The sequence below is a fragment of the Esox lucius genome, chromosome 3 (genome assembly GCF_011004845.1).
Source record: "Esox lucius isolate fEsoLuc1 chromosome 3, fEsoLuc1.pri, whole genome shotgun sequence".
In the NCBI taxonomy this organism is placed as follows: domain Eukaryota; kingdom Metazoa; phylum Chordata; class Actinopteri; order Esociformes; family Esocidae; genus Esox; species Esox lucius.
Window position 1 is genome coordinate 13,814,300 of NC_047571.1, and position 18,774 is coordinate 13,833,073.

General features: G+C 40.2%; 2 protein-coding genes across 3 annotated transcripts; one reads left to right on the forward strand and one right to left on the reverse strand.

Annotated features, from left to right (window-relative positions):
• The first annotated feature begins 82 nt into the window (after positions 1–82).
• Positions 83–4,445, forward strand: cdc20 (cell division cycle 20 homolog). The gene is made up of 11 exons (XM_010885130.4): positions 83–219; positions 416–642; positions 769–917; positions 1,005–1,101; positions 1,418–1,543; positions 1,756–1,952; positions 2,065–2,159; positions 2,839–3,073; positions 3,151–3,276; positions 3,459–3,576; positions 4,161–4,445. The coding sequence occupies exons 2-11, from the start codon at positions 444–446 to the stop codon at positions 4,337–4,339; spliced, it is 1,521 nt and encodes a 506-aa protein (XP_010883432.2). The 5' UTR covers positions 83–219; positions 416–443; the 3' UTR covers positions 4,340–4,445.
• A 98-nt stretch (positions 4,446–4,543) lies between these two features.
• On the reverse strand, positions 4,544–15,676 carry elovl1a (ELOVL fatty acid elongase 1a). Of its 2 annotated transcripts, none has more exons than XM_010885112.4 (8): positions 15,454–15,676; positions 9,883–9,960; positions 9,605–9,795; positions 9,383–9,463; positions 8,294–8,350; positions 8,071–8,176; positions 7,135–7,274; positions 4,544–6,273 (listed from the first exon to the last, which is right to left on the reverse strand). In XM_010885112.4, the coding sequence occupies exons 2-8, from the start codon at positions 9,938–9,940 to the stop codon at positions 5,932–5,934; spliced, it is 975 nt and encodes a 324-aa protein (XP_010883414.1). In that variant the 5' UTR covers positions 9,941–9,960; positions 15,454–15,676; the 3' UTR covers positions 4,544–5,931. The 2 variants fall into 2 exon arrangements, with proteins under 2 accessions (XP_010883414.1, XP_010883419.1); XM_010885117.4 differs by lacking the exon at positions 15,454–15,676 and adding an exon at positions 11,148–11,454.
• Between the last annotated feature and the right edge of the window lie 3,098 nt (positions 15,677–18,774).

The following is an 18,774-nucleotide window of genomic DNA, read 5'->3' on the forward strand; positions in this document are numbered from 1 at the left end:
TTATGTTCCACTCCCATGGTTACCTCCAAAATGTTTTGAACAAGCCAATCACTACATCGCATTCAGCCATTTAAAGAAGTGTCGTCATTGTTCGTTGATATTTCAAACTTGAGTAGCTTAGATTTGAACGAAGAACGTTCCTTAAACGGTTGAGAGATTGTTTTTGGTCAATATACTTTTTCCTTCAAAGGCGTGTGGGACTGCTTTTAAGTTGCTACGGTTTGTTAAAATTGACGTTTACTTTTATGTTGTATGAAATGTATATGTGGATGAGAAAAGCTGTTAATGATCAAAGGAAATCTGCACGTTTGTCTGCTACGTAGTTACTGTACAGTAGTTAACAAGCAATTGTTTAATAATTAGTAAATTAGAATTCATGCATTGTTATTGTGTGTTAAACGACACTGCTTTGCAGGGAGACGTGAAGGCAGAATCAGTCAAACATGGCTCAATTTGGATTCGAGAACGACATTCACAGCATTCTGAAGTTGGATATGCCAATCACAAACGCACCCATGGCGAGGTGGCAGAGAAAAGCCAGTTCGTCAGTGTTGGCCAGCAGTGCTAACCCAAGCGCACGATCACCTGGAAAAAACGGAAATAAGTCTCTTAGTATGTCAAAGACGCCAAGTAAAACACCAGGTAACTAATGTTGGCAACTGCTTTACAGGTTTAATTGTACTGCAGTTCCCTTTCAGTTGTTTCTGGGTGTGCTAATGTTTCAGTAAGGGTTTTAAAAAATACATGTACCTTTTTTGTTATGTGCAGGAAAAAATGGAAAGACACAGTGCACACCTTCCAAGGCGGGTGGTGATCGTTTTATTCCCATCAGAAATAACAAACAGATGGATGTGGCAAGCTTCCTGCTCTCAAAGGAAAACGAGCCAATGGACACCAACCCCTCCACAGTATCATTAGTAAGGCTTTTCTCTAACATTGTCCATGCATGATCACATTTTTCACACTGCATTGTAAAACAACTCTGGCACATTTGTCTTTGGTAGGAGTGCCAGAAGGCCTGGTCTGTCACACTTAATGGATGTAATCTTGAGGAGGCAAAGATCTTGCATCTTGGAGGAAAACCCTTGAATGCTCCTGAAGGTGTGCCTACTGTTGCTAATGTTGTGGTGTTTTCAGTTCATCGGAGGTGAAAGCTTTTAGCTGTTTTCAGCATGTTAAACCTCATCCACTTAGTTTTGAAGTGTTATCCAGACAGTAGCTTTAAATTGTTTTTCATGAAATTGGAGACGAAACCCTGAGAATGTAAAATGTCTTCTGTCCTTGAGTGAGACAAGTTACATTAATTGCTGAGTGTGGCAGCAGTCCCCCACAATTCTCCACTTTAAAGGGGTTGGGTTACAAGTTCCATTTCATTTGGACCTTGTCATTTTAAATTAACTATTTACTTTTATTGCAGGTTACCAGAATAACCTGAAAGTCCTCTACAGTCATGTTCCTACTCCAGTCTCAACCAAAAAGACCAGATACATATCATCTGTCCCTGACAGAATCCTAGATGCTCCTGACCTCCGAAATGATTTCTGTGAGTCTCCTGCCAACTCACTATTGTTTCAAATGTCCCTGTTTTACTCCCAACACTAACCTTATTTGGCGGTTTCAATGATGGATCAACAATCATTTTAACAGGCCGGTTTAGCCTTGTCTTTAGGTTATTAACTTAATTCCTTTGTGGTGGCAGAGGAGTGTTTTGAAAGATGACTTTTTTAGGAAGTGTACCCATGTCTGTCCCTGCAGATCTGAACTTGCTAGACTGGAGTCGTGAGAACCTACTAGCGGTTGCGCTTCACGACAGTGTGTACCTGTGGGATGCCACCCAGGGTGACATTGTGCTGCTGATGAAGATGGAGCGAGAGGAAGACTATATCTGCTCTGTGTCTTGGATCAAAGAGGGGAACTACCTGGCCATTGGTGGCAGTGACTGCAAAGTTCAGGTTAATCTCCTGAGACAAACACACTCATCTAATGTCTTCCATCTGGCTTTGGCATTGTTGTACTATCATGATTTGACAGTACTGGTTTTCACTGTCATTTCTTTGTCCCAAGTTGTGGGATGTGGAAACCCAGAAGCGTCTTCGGGCCATGGCCAGCCACACTGCCCGTGTAGGCAGCCTGAGCTGGAACAATCACATCCTGTCCAGGTAAACAGTTGTGACTGGGAAGGAATTTATTTTCCTCCAGAACAAAGGTTGAAGGAAATCTGGTTTTGTGACACTGGTGGACACTTATTTTATTCAACAAATGTTCAACTTGAGCTACTGCAGGAAATGGTGAAAAACTACATATCCTGATTACTCCCATTGTACAGTCTGCACTGATTGCTGTTTTAAAAGAATCTTAATCATTGATTACTTTGTCTTGGCCCATAGTTCTTCATCCTGAGTAAAGTATTACATCAAGTTTAGTTAAATTCTCCTTTTAGGGACTTTGGTGTAGCTGCAAGAAACTTGGGTAGCCAGCCTATTACCTGCAGTGAACCTGGACAGAAGTATTCATGCATGTTGACTTCAGATTATGTATGCCCCCCAAAAAGGGACTGCCTCTAGTCCTGTAGGTTTCTGGTAATGCAAAACCTAGGGTTGTTAGGGTTCTATGATGTTACATTGTGAGAAGGCTCAATGTATTCCGTGATCACACCCTGTCAGTCCATTGCCAACAATAGGCAGCTCAAGTTAGCTAGAGTAGGATGGTGTGTGGTGTCTAAATTTAAAGCCCCTTAGTGTACAAGTAACCAGATTGTTACAACTACTTATACCCCCTCCATGCCACACAGGCATTGTAACTTTGAGCGGGGCAATCATGCTACCATTTCTTTTCTAGTGGCTCCCGATCAGGGTATATCCACCATCATGACGTGAGGGTGGCCAACCACCATGTCTCCACCTTGTCTGGGCACTCTCAGGAGGTGTGTGGGCTGAAGTGGTCCCCTGACGGAAGGTACCTTGCCAGTGGAGGCAATGACAACCTGGTGTACATCTGGCCAGGTGTGCAGGAGGGCAGTGGCCGAGGTGGCAATGCTGTCCATGTCTTCAGTGAACACCAAGGAGCAGTCAAGGTGAACAAACTTTGGATTACAGGACTCTGTGGAGAGACTTACTGAACCCTAATTACTTTGTTGCTGTAATTTCTTAGGCTTTGGCCTGGTGTCCGTGGCAGCCCAACATTCTTGCGTCTGGAGGTGGCACCAGTGACCGGCACATCCGCATCTGGAATATCAACAGTGGCTCTTGCATCACTGCTTTGGACAGTCAGTCTCAGGTAACCTTATAGGGCTGTGGTTCTGGATTGTTGAAAAGGAAGTCTGAAGACCAAAGTTTGTCTTGAGTCCTTCTCATTCATAGCCGCATGTACCTGTATATTTGCCTACCAGTTATTTAAAATGTCTATAACTGCTATGCGGTATGATCAGAAATTCACTTGTGTTCAAAACTCCTTGAAAGGTCTCCTCTTTGGCGTTTGCTCCGAACTACAAGGAGTTGGTGTCCAGCCATGGATATGCACATGACAACATAGTAATAAGGAAGTACCCCTCCTTGACTAAAGTAGCAGAGCTCAATGGTAAGTGGATGGGCATATACTGCTCTTCATTTGTATTACAATTTATGCATTGTAATATCAGATGTTCATAAATCTCCAGTAGTTTTGAAACATTCACCAGATATTTAGGCTACATGCAGCAGCGTTCTAAAATTTAGAATTTCTATTAGTCAAGAGTAGCTGCATTGTTCTTATAGAGAAACTGAATATCCCCTGATTGTCCATTAGAAACCCTAACTTGTATTGGTAAATTGGTTTGAATGCAAACTGTTCACTTCACCATTACAAGGAGAGTTTGTTCTCAATCTCTTATGTTGTTCAGTTGAATAACTTGCCAAAGGTTGTAAAAGCATCCATGAGATGCCTCATTCTGTAGTCTTGCTTGACAGACATATTAATCACCAGCAGCTCCTGAGTTATTAATGTAAGGCATCTATAATTTCCATAGGAAAATGTACAGACTAATGTGGTTTAAGACTACTTCAATCTGTCTCTATTATTGAAAGACTACCATGTTGGGCAAATCATAACTTCAGACTAGTGTTCAGATTTGCATCAGGTGGCAGCTGTTCAAAACTGACATTTTTAACTACTTCTGTCAACAGGTCATGAGGGCAGGGTCTTGAACCTAACCATGAGTCCAGACTTCTCGACAATGGCCACTGTAGCGGCTGATGAAACTGTCCGCCTGTGGAAGAGCTTTGAGCTCGATCCAGTCAAGAAGAAGGCCAAAGACAGGATGGTAAAGTCTACTGGCAGCATCATCCACCAATCTATTCGATAATACTACTGTATATTGTTTTGAAGTTGTTGGCTCAATTCCACTCTGCAGTTATGTTAAGTTATGTTTGAAATTTTTATTCATTGTAAAATAAAGATGTTCATTTTTATGTTTTCTGCTTTATTTTATTTACCACAACAATGAAAATGATACAGCCCCTCTGGGCTGATTATTTTACTTTTGTAAATACAATGGTGTTTATTTACTATTAACATCTGACTAGTGTGCACATGATAACACTGTAGAGATTTGTCAGGGGACAGGTGCCAAAAATGTATGCTCTTTAAATTCTTAACATACAAAATGCCTCTTCAGAAATAGCCAATTTCTGTGAAAGTACACAATTTGGTGTAAATAAGCAAGTGTGGCAAAAGCTTAACAGTCCACCTACTTAACAGCTGAGGTAGCACTCTGGGTAGTGTCCCTCTCAAATGAGCACAGGAGGGCAGTTGTGAGATGAACCCAAAAGAGCATTGGATGTGCAGGTTGAGAAATCCCAGAGCAGACTGGTCTCAAGGTCAAGTAACTGAAGGTACAGTCCATTGTGAATGTAGTTTAGTGCAGATTATGTACCCTGTGAAGATGACATTTTTAGGTCATAACAGATTCATGTCTGGTGTTTTAACTGAAATGGGTTCTAAAGAACTGCCCAGCCAGTGATTCTTACCTGGCTAAATGGTAAGAATAGAAATGGTATTAAACTAGTCTATTTTTGGGATCCTTTTTCCAATAAGTTCAAACTCCATGTTTGACACTTAACAGGTTTAACCTGCTAATTTAATAGAATCCATAACACTCATGACCCTGATGTTGGGGTAAAGATGCTCTAAGTTTAGTAAATGCTTAAAAGGAAAATTAACCACACACTTAAACTATACTAGGTAAGACCACAGGGACATGGGCAGATTACCAGATACTCACCCTGTAATTGCTTTATTCTGAAGTCTGGCCACCTTAAAAGTACATTTGATGAAGAACAAGGTTTTGACTGACTTGTGGAACTCATCACTAATGCAAACTGGATACAGCTGGGCTTTTGTGGATGTCTGGTGTTACAAGTGGGTAATAAATCTGCCTTAAAATTGGTTTTATTTCAAAAAGTTAAATACCAGTACACAAACAGCAGCAAAAAAACTAAATGGTTGAACATCGATAACAAACCCCACCTCTTAGAAAGTGAACTGTGTAAGCAGTTTACAAGGACTTTTCAGTCTTTTCAGTGGAAACTAAAACATTCTCAAGCAACACGAGTCATACCAGCCGAACAACCAGAACAAAGAGTTCATGGCAAGGCTATCATCAGTCATTTCAAACATGGGTTTGTGGTGAATTAGTGACGACTACCTCTCTTCATTCAGTGCGCTCTTGTAGCAGTTCCCCCAAACACCTACGACGGAACGACTTCAGTGTGGCATGTAGGGGCATACAGCTTAATCAATTTAGCCATTCATATCCCACAAACTGTGCATAAATATAAAATATACATTGAGCAAAATTATCCATAGCTAATATAAAAAAAAAGATTAGCATTTTGGGGGGAATCTTTGGCATTTCGGTGGCTCTTTCAGAGAGTCAGTTCGGTTTCCCTTTCAAAGCTAGATTTCCTTCACTTTGCCTAGTTGAAAATGACCGTTGACACGGTGCGGTGTTGTTCCATTGCCATTTTCCAGGGGTTTGTTGTTAGGAACCACAGTGACGTTGACCTTGGTAATGCCATTGGTAACCCCATTAGTAAAGCCATTCTGCTTCAGCTTCTCCCCATTTGCCGAGGGCAGACGTTTACCCTTCACATAGGCCTGAATCCAGAAGTTGGAGAACAGTATGAAGAAGAAGGTACCATACATCCAGATGAGGTGAATGAACATGGGCACCTGATAATCACACTTCTCCATGAAGTAGTACTGAGAAATGTGAAGAGAGATCAGCACAAACTGGATCTGAAGTGGAAAGAGACAGAACATATTAAGGAGGCGTGGTGTATAGATAGCACAGGAGTCATAACAGTACTTGCAGATATAAATATATGTATTCCTTCATAACCGCAAACTTCAAATATGCATTCCCAGAGCTAGTCCAATAGGAATCCATGTCATCGCCATTCCCTTAAGAAACAACGCTGAAAAAAAGACTACAAGGACCAAATGTACATCTTTTTTAAAACTAGGTGCTCAATAAGGGAAACAAACAAGACTGGCACATGAAGGATCTATTGCAGGGGTGTCCAAACCATTCCACTGCAGGTTTTTGATTTTTCCTATTAGTTGGTTCCCAGTTCACAGCTACGCAACCAGGTGAGGGTAGAAACTAACCAATTAGTAACCCAATTAGTCAATCAAGTACAAGGAGAGAGCGATAACCTGCAGACACACGGCCCTCCGTGGAATAGTTTGGACACCCTTGATCTATTGGGTTCAGTAGTGGAAAAATAGCAAACCCTTAGAATAACAGTGAACACCAAACATCTGAATGCATAAAGGCTAAAAAATGAAATCACTTTTCTCTCCAACCAGTTTCATTGTTTAAATGTTTGCATCCGTATATCAAAAAGACGATGACGATTCCAAACATTCGAACATTTAAATGCTCCAAATACCTTGTCCCTGTGTCTATTTGAGTGTCATCAGGGACACTTTTAAAAAAAGGGAATTAGCAGAATTTCTTTGATGCATTTACTATTTTAAATATGGACTCTTAACTACATTTTAGCAGTTCAAAAATGCCTTAAACTGTAAATATGTTTTTAATCTGTTTGAGTGTTTCAAACGTCATTGAAACAACAACAAACAAAGAAGTCTCACCAGCTGGATTGCGGTCATGTACTTCTTCCACCAGAGATATTTCTGAAAACGGGGTCCTGCAGCGGACAGGCCGTAGTATGTGTACATAATGACGTGGACACACGCGTTGACCATGGCATGGAACGAGCCCATTCCCCCTGCTGAAGGACAAAATCACAGGCACAGTTTAATACAAACAGCAACATTTGAAAGTCGGTATTGGAAATAATCACAGAGGCATAATGTCGAACATGCAGACTAAGGACATGGATTACTTTTGTTGCCAGTGGTTTAGACATTAATGGCTGTCTGTTGTGTTATTTTGTTAATTTACACTGTTATATAAGCTGTACATTCACTACTGTACATTGTAGCAAAGTGTCATTTCTTCATATTTACAAAAATGGGAGGTGTGCAATCAGTTGTGAGATACTGTAGATATACCATATCAGCCAAGCTTTACAGAATATAACATCCCAACATGTGGTTACATACATTACTGTGAAAAAGTCTTAGGTACCTGAAAGTCAAAATAAGGCCATTTATTGGTGTAGTAAGTGTTTTAATGAAAAATTCTAAGCCTGTTTTAAATGGTCCTTTTCAGATTTAGAAGTGACAGCTAAATGCTAACTTCAATTTGTTAAGCTGATAGCTTACATAAATCAGTGGTGTCAGTCATTTTATCAGCAATTCAGTTGATTGGTGAGGCTGGCATGAAAAAGTATTGGTTTTGAAATCCATACTAGCATCACAATGATGATTTGATTACATTTATTTGATGATGATTTGTACCCCAACAAAGTATGATATACACATAAAAGCAATATACGCTAAATGTAGGATAATTTTGCTTGGGGTCTGTTTGTGATCTTTCCTTGTCATTTCTATTGTTTTGGTTCAGCTCCATTGAATTCTAAACCCCTAGTGTACTTCCATAGCATGTGAGTAAAGGCTTACCAGGAGCGATGGTCATTCCCCACCACCATGTGAAGGGCATGAAAGAGTGATGGAAGACGTGAAGAAATGTGATCTGGCTGTGTTTCTTACGCAGCACAAAGAATAACTGCAAAAGAAATTGCTTGAATTATTCTCAAAGTAAACTTATGTTAAAAATTTAAATAAAAGTTTATACCAGCAATGTTAATTTATATGTTAATTCAATATGTTTATTAATTCTTACTGTGTCCAGAAGTTCTATGAATTTAGAAAAATAAAACCACCAGGCAACTCGGACCATCTGGAATGAAGAGAAGTAGGTAAGGAAATTGCATGGCGTACAACATTTCTTTTACATATCACAGCTATAGGTTTGACAATTCTAACTGTAGAAATTAAAGCTAAATGAGAACTACAAAATAAGATTTACTAAATGTGGTGTGCTTGCCAATCTTTATAGCATTTATGTGAGTGGTTGTAGAGAAAACAGTATTGGTAATGGTAGTAATAGGGTTTTTATAGGTTGTATTACAGTGGCATAGTCTTTTTAAGGATGTTTTTTAAAGCCCATTTTTCAGTTGCTTCATGTACCTCAGGAACCTCACTGCTGCTATCCTTGCATTTCAGTTGCACATGTTACCTTCAATTTGCCTTCATTGCACATTCAGAATTGCCTTCTTGCACAATAGTTGTACTTCCATCTGCCTTCACTACATATATAAATCCCACTTGTAACATTGTACATTATACTTAATACTTGTAAATACAAGTAAATTAATTTGCTGCCCTCTTCTATTTACACGTCTGGTTAGATTTTAATTGCATTCCGTTGTAATGTACTTGTACTGTTCAATAACAATAAAGCTGAATCTAATATTTTAAGTGGTTTGGGTTGGAAATGTTCGTAAAAATCGGTCAAGTTGGGGTGTGGTTTGTAGGTGGAAAGGTGAAGAGCAGAGTTGAATCCAAATTCTGCCTTTGAAGTCTATAGACCTTCTATTCATATGTAAGCCTGTTACTGTTAAAATATCAATGGCATGAAAATGCCTTATATAAGCACATTATTTAAGAAGAGTGCATGTTTCAGAGTTTGAATGAGTTAGAGTACGTTTTGTAAAGCATTAAAGTTTGAACAGATCTAGAGTGGTGGTGAAATTAAACACTTTACATTAGAATACGCGTGTTATATGCAAATTTTAAAGGTTTATATACACCGAACAAAAAATATAAACACTACATGTAAAATGTCAGTCCAATGTTTCATTAGCTAAAATAAAAGTTCCCACACCAAGATTCCATAGTCATCTCATGAGACGCAAAACAGAAAGCTCACCCTTAGGGCTTGCGGGCTGCTTGAGTAGTCGCATAGGTCACATCTCCAGGTGAAAGTGGTACCCCACCCTGACATCAGGAACTGCAAAGGCAAAGCCCAGAATTGCCTTTCATCAGTGATTCAGAAGCGCTGTTAAAAAGACTTACAGGAGCACCGTCCGTTTTCCCAACATGGTCCTTCCTTTGAAGAGCTCGACACCGTTTGATTAACCACTGAACTGACCTCGTGAACTAGGAAGGCGTTCAGGGCCACCATGCTGAAGTTATAGATGATCATGGCCTCTTTAAGTTGATAGGGCTTGCGGTTGGCCATCAGCCTAGGACCGGCGTACAGTGAGAAGAACACATAGCCCAGGAGGATGGAGGTCATCAGGAAGGGGGTTTGCATCAACGGATAGGACAACAACCGGTGGTCTAAAGACAAGACATCCACCATTTAATCAACATTCCTGGTTACACAAAGGGCATAATACAAAGTTCCACTTTGGAGAAAGCGCTTACCGGTTCTGTGCAATAAATACTCATAATACGACATCATTTTGGATACCAAATCTTGCATTTCGACTGCCTCTTTTTTTCCTGAAATAAGAAGACAAAAAGGCAATTTGCTTGAAACGATGGAGGAGCTAGTGGCCCATGGGTTATGTGGTCAAGGTTAGGGCACAGTGGTTTTCCCTAGGGCCCCTAGTACACAGACAAGACTAACATAACGGTGGCCAGAGTCCCACAGCCTGCCTGCCTCCTCCACTGAACAAACAGAGACAGCTGCACAGGCATCATATACCTGAACATCAGGCTACGCTTCCATGACTGATACACTAAACAAATATTTCACAACCATAATTTCAAACTATAAGGGCATTGTAGTTTGTCTGACCTGTATGCATTGTCCTTGGGATTATGGGGGTAGCCAAAGTAATATATTCACCTTCCTATAGTAGCAGAGTGTGTTTTTCCAATATCAGCCATAAAACATATCCACACAGCAGATGCAATCCTAGTAATGTAGAAATAAAACAGTTTCCCGGGAGCAACATACAGAAGCAGTTTGGATTAGATGTCTGGCTCAAGGGTACACAATTGACCCCACCCCCACTTTGTCAGCTCTTGGTTTCAAACCAGCAATAATTGGGTTACTGGTGCTACCGTCTTACTACTATGTTGTCTGCAACCCCAGCAGAGGTAAATCAACACAACAACTAAATTACAACCCAGAAATGCATTACACTTGTTCAGAGTATACTTCAGTTTCTAGAAGTCAATTCGCTATCTATACTGTAAAGGCGTTTGCACTGAGTAAACTTAAAAATAAACTCCACACTACAAATAATTTTATAACACATTGACACTGCAGAAGGCATGTTCAGCAGCATTTAAAATTTTTCTTAGCTATTCCTCAGACACAATCAAAAATTCACTCAATGACTAACAAAGCCAGTCAAACAGGTGAGACAGAGGTTAACCCATCTGAAAAGCAGGTAAGTGACGTGAGCTCAGGAGATAGGAATGGACTAAAAGTTGATTCAGAAAAATGACAAGAAGATGGAGTAGTTTGGAAAATGGCAAACTAAGAGCTAAGTAGAGCAAGACAATCTACCATACTTTTTTGTAACATCCTCCATCCAACACCAATAAAAATCACAACACACAAACACACACACACACACACACTATAAAATATAGGGCAGTGTCTTCATATCTACCAAGATAAACATATCGAACTACAAAGCCTATGGGTAAAAGAGAAAACTGTTAACAACGCTCACCTGCTGAGGGGTCCCCAGTTCTGTCCCTAAATCCTCAGGCCTCCAGGAACAACAGTGCCAAGAGACCACAACGACTGATATCAAAATGGATCAGGCTCAGCAAAACAGAACCGGGTCAAAGACAGAGACTGAACAAAAAATGTGGAATCGCTAGTCCCACAATTGCCTGTACCTTCCTTGAAGTCTTCAAACTACTGCTTGAAAATACAGAGAAAGTAAGATAGAGAAAGATGTGTACAGCTATGAAGGAAGACAGCTTTGACAGGGCTATGATAGGTCTCATTCAACCGAGATTTAAAGCCAAAGCCGGTTCAGAAACTCTGTAACACTACTTGGCAACAACGCCCACCTAGTTTCAGGACCACACCCTGTTGTTTCAACAGTCAGACCAACCCTCTCCTTACTACTCTGCCTGTCTCTGACTGGTTCAGCTGAAAAAGGGGATTGGCCATTGGTCTTATGAAAAGGGTGGGGTATCTGAAGGTTGTAGGCGAGGGAGAATCCAGCAGCAACCTCTGGAGTCTGAATGGCCTCTTTGTTAAGCAATTGGGACCCATCACATAGTATAGCTGGCTGTAAACCAAAACTAATACAAACCATACTCTCACAAATTAAGTACTGAAAATGTGCAATAATTGAATATAGCAAGTATTTCTATTGCATGGGTCTCAACAGAAAAACCCTTTGATGTCGTAACTGCCAAGTATTGACATTCAGAATCGTTTTCTGGGCAATTGCTATAGTATAGATTGAGGTTTCAAACGTATCTTTAGCCAATCATTAATCATTATTAAAACTGCATCCGATCCCACTGGTATCAAAAATCTTTATTTAAGGCTTTGTAATTCTGATCCTCAATTTTACAGCCAATCACGCAACTACATCTGCAATTGATTTGAGTAGGGATATGAGGATGAAGGAACCATTGGGAGGTGATTGGTCGCCCATGTGTCCTTAACCGGCGACAGGCACAGAGTCTGGGCTTAAGTTCAACCAACGTCACAATATGTCACTACCTACCAGCACCTCTGGTTCTACCTGTTCCCCAGGCACAGAGTGCTGGGGACGGGTGTGGTGATGGAAGAGGGGGGGCCTGGAAATGTTGTTACTCATCCTTACGTTGGAATGCAAGGCCTACTGGAATGAGCGGAATCTGTGCACGTTCAGAGCATACAGAAGAGAAAAAAAACCTTAACAGCTGTTTCGGTGTACTACTTTGCCAAGCAATGTTTAAAAAGATCAAACCCAAAAGACACCTGACTGATCCACTTTCCCATTGGCTAAGGCTTGGGCAAAGGTACAGTATTCAGAGGTCACCCCCTCGTTCTTCCCTTTTTTCTCCTCCAACCACCCCTGTAGACAGCCGTTGACTTGGTCAATAGTCTCAGACGAGGTGTGGTGTTCTGTAAGGCCATCGAGAACAGATTTACTTTCCACCCATTAGCAACCTCAACACAAGTCTCATTGCAATCTCAGCGACAGGCTGAATTTTATGTTGTGTTTTTTTTAATCGGAAATCACCTACATCATTCCATTAGACAGGAATGTACCCTCTGTTCGTGTGTGGCTTAGCCAGTATAGCATGGGACTTGCAATGCCATGCCTGTGGGTTTGATTCCCAATGGGGACACGTATGAAAACATATGCACTCGCTATTTAATACTATAAGTCTCTCTGAATAAGAACATTTGCTGAATGTCCACAATGTTACCTGTAAGGAACAGAAAAACATCTACAGTTTTTTTTCCAAATGCAGAAGCCAGAGAATAACGTTTGAATTCCAGTGTTGTCAAAATCCTAACCAGATACTGTACAAAAAGAACTGACACCTCTACTGATACAACAATCTAACTAATAGAACACTAACTGAGATTTGAAATGTCAGTACGTTACCACAGGCCTCAGACACAGAGGCCAAACTTGATACCAACTTTCACATGTTTGCTGGGTGAAATGTACATATTTCTATATAGATCCCTGTTAACAGATTAACTCACCAATCTCTTTTCTACATAGCCTACAAAATAATTTCCTTGAGCATTTTCTTTTGATGAGTACATCCCATGAGTCCAGTCTGAACATTCCCCAATGGAAATTGGTAAAATTGTGGTTTGCATCATATACAAAGCTCTCCCAATTCTACCGTCAGATTGGCCACTAAGTCAACTGTTTCTCATTACTGTCAAATTAGGCAACAAGAATGACCATGCGGGACCTTGTGACTGGGCAGACAAATTCAGTTAAGGGCTCAGTTGTTAGTTTATTCCAACACAGCAGAAATGTTTGGATGGAGACACAAAGATTAATTTACATCCTTCTGTATGCTTAGTTATTTGTTTTAGCTCAACTTCATTGCTGAAGAATGTAAAATGTCCACAAGACACAGTCTTTCAATCTTGTGTGTTAGAGAACACGTTACAATGTTTCGGAAGTTACAGCATTTTACTAGGCACAACAGAGCTGTTGGTTTGGTTTCTACATGGACAACAACCCAGATTTTACTGATTTCATTCAAAACTAACCACATACATAATTTGGTGGATTCAGAGAGATGGGGAACAACAGCCATACGATCACACCCTGTAAATGGCCAAGCTCCTCCGACTCTTTTCCAAAAATGATCTTAACATGACATCCCAATGTCTCACACATATCATCATTGGGTTCTTTGGGGGGGGGGGGGCTGGTGCACTGCTCTTTCTGTTGCAACAGGCTACAATTGGATGTGACTTTGTTTTTCCTCTAAACCAGTGACTCCTTTGTGAAGTGGGACCTTTCAGATGATCCCCTTTAAGTTTCAGGGAACATGATGGGCCAACACCCATTTTTAAGGCCCACAGTCAGGATGTCGATAACAAATGTGCTGACTGGGAGAACTGAATGCTAAAACCCTGATTATCTCCAACTACAATAACCTGCCATATCGAGAGTGCGAAGACACAGTTTCCTGGACAGAAAGACCAGCCACACAAACACACAAAACTTGTCTCAGTGCTGAGCTATTGCCCTCTAAGGTCCCACTGTTCAGTAAGAATATGGGCAAATATGTGGGAATAGTAATGTGTAACTTGTAAACACATTATCTATATTGCATGTAAGACAGCCTATTTTTTGGTGTGTATTTGTACGCTAACATGATGTCATAAATATAATTTCCATGAACATTTATTTTGGAATTACTTTTGGAATTTTTGGAAAATGACCCTACGGTAAACATTTCCTGTTAGTCCACACGAGCAAGTGAGGAACAACATAAAACTGAAACATTTGTTTTGTCATTATTTAGAAAAATGAGTCTTCTTAATGGACTGTCAATCTTAATGTAGACATTTCTTCAAATTGCTGTGGATGTATTGTCAGCTAAATTATCACATACAAGATGATCTGAATAGTCAGTGACAGGAGGTTAATTTCACAACTCAAGTCACCTCACCCCCAAGGTTCTCTCTATGGGACATAAATGAAATTGTATCATCAGGTTGGATTTGACCTATGAGGCAATCACAAATTTCCAAATGTTCTGTTCAGCAGTCATTCCAGACAAACTTGGCCTCTGAGGTGCTGCTGGTTGTCATTTAAGTAATATGAGAAGGGAAGTGCAATTACTTAGATTTTTGAGGAGTTTTACATCTCATGCATTAGTATGATGTCATTAATTGCCTCCTGCCCTGTATGGTGCACTGGGCCTACAACATAGTCAATGAAGTTCCTGTCAAAAGTCAATACAATGCATGGATAATTAAACTAAATCATGTTAACGCAAATCCTGTTTTACTCGTAGATATAAGATATCGGTGGAGGTTTAAGAAAACATGAGTGTGTCCCTGACAGACAAATTATTCCACCTGGTGTTTGAATACCTGAAAAAGGTAAGTTTACAAAAAACAAGAAGAAATGCATGGGCATTTTGTATTTCCTGATATGCATGAATGAAATAGTAAAATATTAGAATCCTAAATGATTGAGGACTGAACCCGATAGTCTCAACCCGATAGGACATTACTGAACCGGTTTTCGACATGAATTTACTTTACTCGGTTAGAGTCAGTTCGTGGTGGAACTAAACCACTTCTAGCATTTCGCATCCTGGGCGAGATTGTTATAATGATGCACATGGAACATAATGACATAGCAAACCATTACATTAGCCACTGAAACGTAGCTTTAGGGTCAACACCCGACCTTAATCATAACCTTTATAAAGCTAATAAACACCTTAGACTAAATCAGTCTCCAGCTTAGAAGTTTCTTTCAAACGATAAATGCGTGTTTCAGGTGCATCAAAACTTTCCTCGTAGGCACTCACCTGAGATTTGGCAAACTGTATGAGAACTCTCTCCAGGATTACGGTGCAGAAACCTCACTATTTAGGCTGCGCTGCTCTTTTCAAGTGGTTTATAAATAATCGTGAAACCGTTTTCGCCATAAAAAGTGTCTCCCTCCCTTGAAGATACCTTGCGCGTTTGGACTAAATTGAAGAATGGTAACCTACATAGCCCAATCCCTCCTCTGACCAGAAGGTGATGCTCTTTACCATAAAGTGTGTAATCCCCTCCTTCAACGTAGAAGGATCATATTAACTGATACTAGAAATAGTTGTTTTAAATAAACAATAAAACATTTTTTGTTCAAGAACACTAGTCTACATGTAAAGCCTAATGTAACAGTTACATTTAGGCTGTTTAATTTCCCGATATATTTGTCTCTAACTACTTACAAAGGAGATCCTAAATATCAGTTGAGCTACACAGTGACATTGTTTTGCTATCAATGAACTATTTCCATCTTGAAATGACTGACAGTGTAGCACTCTTTACTAGTGTTCTAATATTTCAGAACACGAGCTCCTTGTCACAAGCATGCAATTCTTAGAGTGTAATTTACCTCAATTGGGTGCGTTGCTATCTCTGAACAACGCACCTTGATATCACCACCACCTAGTGGCTTATACGTGTAATGCTAGACTGCAATTGTCGATGATCTCCATAAAACCATGCGGTGATATTGGTTATTTTCGCATTTCACCATTCATTTATTCCTTACGGAATTTTAAACAAGTTCTGTGTTTCATTTAGGCTTACCCTAAACCGTGTAAATCACGTCAGGACAAGGTGACGTTTCTCAACAATTTACGTGGTGACATAACACCATGTGTCTGACCCTCCATTTAGGTCCGAATTACAACATTTGCAAAGCTGTTTTTCAGGATTATCATTGGTCTTCAAGGAGCCTAATCGTTAAAACCACACTAGTCATTTTTGTTGTCAGTCCCCTGCTACTCAGACGGCCAGGCCTTGTTTCCACAACGTTAAAGGGGCATTATGTACAATGTAAAAAGCAGCACCCTCTCTCTCTTCCATTGGTGTCACTAAGACACTTGACCATTGCTGCACTCCAAACACCTGCACTTAAGATGGCAATCAAAACTGCATCTGATTTTGATGGGGATTCCTTCAAGGGAAAGTGGGTAGGGCGAGCACATACGGGTTAAAACATGGTGATTGAAGTGCAGCCTATCTGCTCAAACCCGGAGGAGCGTGAGCTCAAAACCTTTGTCAATGTGCCATCATTGTGCCATGATAAATGTTTAAAATATCCTAAAATATTGTTTTTACAGATTTGGTTAGCTTGTCAATCAAACAGGTTAAGGCAAGTGAATTCATGTAGCTGTCATTTTGCTATCATCCAGTTGGTGGGAGTGAATTCAGGACATCCCCTTTCATTTTATGCAGCTCATTATCCTCCCCCTTCACGTGTTTAATGGATTCTTTCCCCACCCTGAGAGACAGACAGGCATGCAGGTGGATAGACAGACAGATAGACTGACAAACAGACAGGATGGCAGATCACATCAACAGCCCTTTGCCACACAGAGGAAGAGGATATTAGCCACAGTATAAAACTGATCATGAATGATTCAGACTGCCTGTTTTCACCAGGGGGCCTCTCTCAGCCCTCGTAGCCCAGGCTAATTGGCACTACATGCTGTTGATATAGAGGAACAGAGTGAGGCATCAACTGCAGCTGAAGTTGAATATAACAATGTAGTGTTATGCATTTTTAATGTCTGCCATCATATATTTGACACAATCTTTCCTTTGTATTTTGCAGGGGATAAGAGTTTTCCACATGGTTCAATTTGATAGTTTTCTTGTGCAGGCTACATTGGTGTCTCTGTCTCTTCTTTCTCTGTATCTCACCATCGACACACACACACACACAAATATATTCACAGTCTCAATCCAAAACTCGAATGTTACCAAATTCTGATATTAAAATAGCATAACAGCTTCTGAGGATCCATAAATCTTTGAAAAAGGAAGATATTAACAATGTTGTCTTAGTGACCAAAGCGTGGCCATAGTGACTGGACCCCATGAAAAAAACATGGATCGTCACAAAGCATAGACTTTGTAAACACTGTGGGTAAGGTGAAGTTGAAAATATGTTTCATACTCCACTGCTTTAAATATGTTTACATAGATATTTCTTTCCCTAAATTAAAAAACTGAATTTCTAGATTTGAACTGTGTGGTGAGGAGAAATTTTGGATTTGTTAGAAGAAAACATGGAGACCTGGCAGATGAATATGTCCTGGCCTCTTGTTATTAAAAATGAAAAACCACCCTAAATCGATTCTTTGTTGATCATTGGTTTTCTTGGCTGTGTACAATTTTCATGTTAGTTGTTCTTCATTTAAAAGAAAATGTGCACTGTGTAATGGTTGTTTTGGCAAAAGTGGCAATGATCCCTTCATGTCAATAAAGCACTAATTGAATAGAATATTCCTTTTTGAAATCCTGTCTGCCGTAACCCTAACTCCAAAATCCCCAACCTAGCCTAACAGCTAACTTGAAACCTAATCACTAAACATTAACCTGTAACCCTTAACTCTGATTCTAACTCTACTGGTACCCTAAACCTAATGTTGCTTTTTCCTCATGAAGACAGCCAAAATCTCCCTACAGGGTTGAATTTTCCTTTTTGTACTGTCCTTCTGGTGATAGTAAAACAAGGACACACAATAAAATGTCTTCATATATTTTTAAATTACTCTGTCACATTGTTGCTTAGTAATATCCTGACTGGGAAGAAAACACATGTTTTTCAAGCACCAGGATATTGCCACAAGACATTAATATTAGATGTTATGATTAAAGGGGGGAAAGTATGCAGCTTAAACAGGAAATGTGTCACTGTTTCTTCCCTGCCGATAATTTCATTTGTTACCCAACACGCCCGTGTTAATTCCGTTCACCCTCAACTCCCTCTGTTGCCATGGATATGCTATTCCTATGGCAACTACAGGCCTTTGTGGACGGCCTCGGGCCCCGGCCACAGAGGACTCTAGGAGCCTTTCATTACACATTCTCGTCTAGCTCACAGACGCTAGCAGTGGCAATGTTATTTCTTCCTGTGTCTCTGTCTTACACTCTTCCATTCTCTCTCCTTTCCTCTGTCTCTGTAGTTCTATTATCTCTTCCTCTACCTCTCCTCCCCCTCACTCGCTCTCTCCTCATTCACTCTGTCTTCCTTTCTTTAGCTTCCACTCTTGCCCTCCCCATTCTTCCTCGTATTTCTCCTCTCTTTCTTTGTCTCTCTCTTTCTCTCTTACTTGCTTTCTCTC